Source organism: Otolemur garnettii, unplaced genomic scaffold, assembly GCF_000181295.1.
Source record: "Otolemur garnettii isolate 467f Iridium unplaced genomic scaffold, OtoGar3 scaffold00077, whole genome shotgun sequence".
Lineage (NCBI taxonomy): Eukaryota > Metazoa > Chordata > Mammalia > Primates > Galagidae > Otolemur > Otolemur garnettii.
In genome coordinates, this window is record NW_003852472.1 from 9,350,600 (window position 1) to 9,355,200 (window position 4,601).

Consider the following 4,601-nt stretch of genomic DNA (forward strand, 5'->3'; position numbering starts at 1 on the left):
AGGAGAAAGCTGGGACAGCAGGGAAGGCGGGTTTCTCTGCTTCCCAATCCTGGGGTCTCGAGCCAAGTGATGATGGAGCTAAAGGAAGGGGTCACCGCATCCGAAATATAAGGGAAGTATTGAATGGCTACTGCAGGGCAGGTATTCTGTGGTAGTTTTAAAGTCAGAATCAGAACATTTCTAGCTAAAAAGTTGTTTAGGCTGGGGCTAAGGGAAGGGGATTGAATAATCCAGGCTGTGGACTTGGCGCAAGGTGACCAAGACTGGAAGGCTTCCAACAGCTTCCTCCTAGGAACGTGTGTCACAGGACACTGGAGGGCTTTTATCCCCCTTGCTTTTTTCTACCACCCCCTTGCCCGAACACTTTCTCTGTAGTCCCTGCTTGGCCCCGGTTGAGCCAGTTTTGTTACTGCCTAATGGTTACTTAAAGGAATTAAGCTCCAAGATGGTACCTGAGAAGCAAACTGAAGTAAAAGGGACCAACTGCTTCCGCAACTCAGGACAGACAATGGAAAAGAGCCAGAAGTCCAGTAAAACCAGTAGTGGTCTTTATTGAGAGGTCAAGGTAGAGTGACATTGAAGGAGCACAGCCTGTGGAAGGAAGGACACAGAGTTTCTTAGAAACGAAGATTCTGTGGTCTAGGGGGAAGGCGGTGGGTGATTTAGGTGCTCACAGGACTTCAGGAAGGCCCTATACTTGGCCAGGAAAGGGTTGGCCAGAGAATTCAGCTTCTGCTTAAGTTCCTGCAGAGCCTTCTCTTGCTCTCCCTGCTCTCCTGTCATCTGCTTCTTGTAATAGTTCATGTAGAAGTTCACCCAGTCATTCACTACAGTTTCCATGGCTTCTTCAGAGACAAAAGGTTCATTAAAGACCTGGGGGATTGGGAAGGGTGAGTTGGCAAAGGAGAATGTGGTCAGCAATATGATTCAGGAATACCTAGGAGAGTCCCACAAACTCTCACATCCTCTTTCCTCTGGTTTGTATTCCTGTTTCTGTGTCCATCAACTCCACCGTTACCTCCCAACTCCAAATTATCCCCTCTTCTCTGTCCTCATCTCCCCTACTCCCCACAACTCCTATCTCCAGGCCTGTCCTTGGAAACAGAGTGCCTGGACTTACCTGTTGATTTAGCAAAATATTAAATTCCTTCACTCCTGCAGAAATGAGATCTTCGTTGGCCTGAAGAAGGGCCATCTGCCTGGTTAGAGTAAAAAAAGGTAGAATTTAAGTATCTGTTTCATTCATCCCTGGGTATTTCCCCTAGTCCTCTCACTCTCCTTAAAAATCTCTTGTGCCTTGCAAGGCTGCTTCCTTTCCAAAACCTTTACAATTTTGCCCTGTTCTAAGGTCACATTTCCCCCAAGTTGGGCTCACCTGCAGGTCCAAAAACGCTGTGTATGGCACACCCACACTCTTCAGACTATGTATGTCCCTCTGTGCCAAACCAGATGTAGGCAGGGAGTCAAATATCAGCCTAAGAGGGAAACACCCAATGCCTAGGTCCTGAGGGAGAGTGATAGGTCAACCTATGGAGGAGAAGGAGGGAGAGGCTTCCCTGAAGTTAGAAAGATAGCAAGGCCAAGAAAAACAGATAATTGCCCTTCCCGCCGCCTGCTGACAACCGTTCCCAGTGCTAGGCCCGCCCCCTTAGCCCATGTCCATCACTGTGTGCGGAAGCACTGCCATCATATCTGACAAATTGCCCTACACAGTCGGTGCAGTGGTCTAGCTGCAACATCTTCTCCACCCAGGACCATGCAGCAGCTGCCATTGCCAAGGCAGGCACTCCAGTGTATTGCCTGGGAGGGTGAGACGGACGAGGAGTACCTGTGGTGCATCAAATAGACGTTGTACTTCAAGGACAGGCCTCTCAACATGGTTTTGGATGATGGTAGTGACCTTACCAACCTTATCCACACCAAGTACCCACAGCTCCTGTCGGGCATCCGAGGAATCTCTGAGGAGACCACAACTGGGGTCTACAACCTATAGATGATGGCCAGTGGGATCCTGAAAGTGCCTGTCATCAATGTCCATGACTCTGTCATCAAGAGCAAGTTTGACAACCTCTATGGCTGCCGAGTGTGGAACTGCTCACTAGTCAGTCCTTTAGGCTGGAAGTTGGTAGTGGTGGTCACAAAACCCATGTATCTTATCCTCTAGACTTTCACCTAGCCTACAGGCCCATGTGTTTGGTTTATAGGTTAACTAGTCCATCAGACCATGACAGATGAGAATAAGCTTTATTTTTTTAATTTTTTATTATTTTGAAATAGGGTCTTGCTTTGTCTTGTTGCCTAGAGTGTAGTGGTATCATCATAGCTCACTTCAACCTCAAACTCTCACTTGGGTTCAAGTGATTCTCCTATCAGCCTCCTGAGTAGCTGGGACTATGGGCTCATCCCACCATGTCTGGCTGATTATTCTATTTTTTGTAAAGATGGGGTCTCACTCTTGCTTAGGCTGGTCTTGAACTCCTGACCTTAAGTGAGCCTCCTGCTTCAGTCTCCCAAAGTGTTAGGATTATAGGCGTGAGCCACCACACCCAACCTGAGAAGGAGCTTTACTGAAGGGAATCACTGGGAGTTTGAATGTTCCCAAGAGCCTGGCTTTCTCTTAACCCTCATAACAACAAGGTTGGTACTTTCAGTCCCTATTTTTTAGGGGTTAGAATAGACTCTTAAGGGACAACCAAGAAAGGACATGTGACAGCCACGGGTTGGAGGGGGCCAAAAAAACAAAAGCAGGCATAAATCTGACACTACTTTGTAACATGAGGTTCCTATCACAAACTTGGGTTAAAAAGAGATTAATTTGGTTTATAATGTTTATAATGTTAAAAGAAGCCACAAAGATGGGCAAATCTAAATTTTGGTGCCCCCCCCCAAAAAGAAAACAGATAATTGAAGAAACCAGAAAAGCATCAAACCAAGAATGTATCCTTGCCCTTTCCCCCCCATCCCAGTGCCTAGGCTCCAAATGCTAAGGAAACTGACATTTGCTGAGCCCCTGTTACATGACAGACGCTTTTTTTTTTTGAGACAGAGTCTCACTTTATTGCCCTTCGTAGAGTGCTGTGTTGTCACAGCTCACAGCAACCTCCAACTCCTGGGCTTAGGCGATTCTTTTGCCTCAGCCTCCTGAGTAGCTGGGACTACAGGTGCCTGCCACAACACCCGGCTATTTTTTGGTTGCAGTTTGGCCAGGGCCAGGTTTGAACACGCCACCCTCGGTATATGGGGCTGGCACCCTACCCACTGAGCCACAGGCGCCACCCATGACAGGCACTTTTATGTAATCATAAAATCATAATAATGTGACAGCAGTTATTCTCCCAGTTCATCGATGATATATAGATAGCAGCTTGTGTTACATTTATTCATTTGTACCAGACACTGTTTTGAGCATATGTTAAATATTTATCCTTATAAAAATTCCTTCTAGACACATTTTGCAGATGAACCATCTGTAAGATGTGAGGACTGGACTGTACCAGGCTGTGCTCCACAAGAATGGAGATGCATTTGTCTTGTTCGCTACCGTACCACCAGGTGTTCCGTAAAGCAGAAATACTCTTTTTCTTCTTTTTAAACACTTTTCCTGATGTTTTCCAATTGCAGTACATTTTTTCAAATTTCAAAATTACTACAAACCAATCAAAATAATTAAAATAATATAAAAATGTACCATAAAAACTTGATCATTTTTGCCCCCCCAGAAGTCACCAGCATTAAAGATGCATGTATTTCCTGTCACATTTTTTCCATTCAAAACTCAACCTTCATAGGCACCTATACATCAATGCTTTATTGGTTACGGCATTTTCTTCATTAATGTTTTATTAATTGTTAATTTATTAATTTTAACACATCTATAGATTTATGTAACTGCCATCAGAATCAGGGCACAGAGCATTTCCATCACCCCCCCAAATTCCTTCATGTTGCCCTTTTGTAGCCACTCCCACCCTCACCGCTGATTCTGGCAACCACCAATCTGTTCTTTTTCACTGTAGTTCAGTATTTCTGAGGCTGTCACACAAATGGAATCATATAGTATGGAACCATTGAGAGCAACTTCTTTCAGTCACCATAATGTCCTTGGGATTCATCCAAGATGTTACAAGTATCAATAAGTTCTTCCTTTTCACTCCTGAGTGGGTATTGCATGTGTATTGCATGAATGCACCACCGTTTGTTTATTCATCCAGCCACTGAAAGATCTAGATTGTTTGCCGTTTCAGGTAAGTATAAATAGAGCTGCTAAAAATATTGGTGTATAAGTTTCTGTGTGAACATCATTTATGTAGGGTAGAAAATATTTTTTACCACTAGAGGAAATCGTTGCAAAACAACCTGACAAAGGACATATGTACATAACTTATAACACTCTTACAGTTCAACAATAAAGTAACCCAGGTTCTTTCTTTTTTTTTTGAGACACAGTCTCACTTTGTTGCCCCTTGATAGATTGCTGTGGCATCATAGCTCACAGCAACCTCAAACTCTTAGACTCAAGCAATTCTCTTGTCTCAGCCTCCTGAGTAGCTGGGACTACAGGCACCCACCACAACACCTGACTATTTTTAGAGATGGGGGTC

At 44.6% G+C, this 4,601-nt stretch overlaps 1 protein-coding gene across 1 annotated transcript; it reads right to left on the reverse strand.

Annotated features, from left to right (window-relative positions):
• Window positions 1–556: 556 nt before the first annotated feature.
• On the reverse strand, window positions 557–1,430 carry AHSP (alpha hemoglobin stabilizing protein). Its single transcript, XM_003794267.3, has 3 exons — window positions 1,376–1,430; window positions 1,121–1,199; window positions 557–873 (listed from the first exon to the last, which is right to left on the reverse strand). Exons 2-3 carry the CDS (start codon window positions 1,193–1,195, stop codon window positions 640–642), a joined length of 309 nt encoding a protein of 102 aa, XP_003794315.1. The 5' UTR covers window positions 1,196–1,199; window positions 1,376–1,430; the 3' UTR covers window positions 557–639.
• Window positions 1,431–4,601: the final 3,171 nt, after the last annotated feature.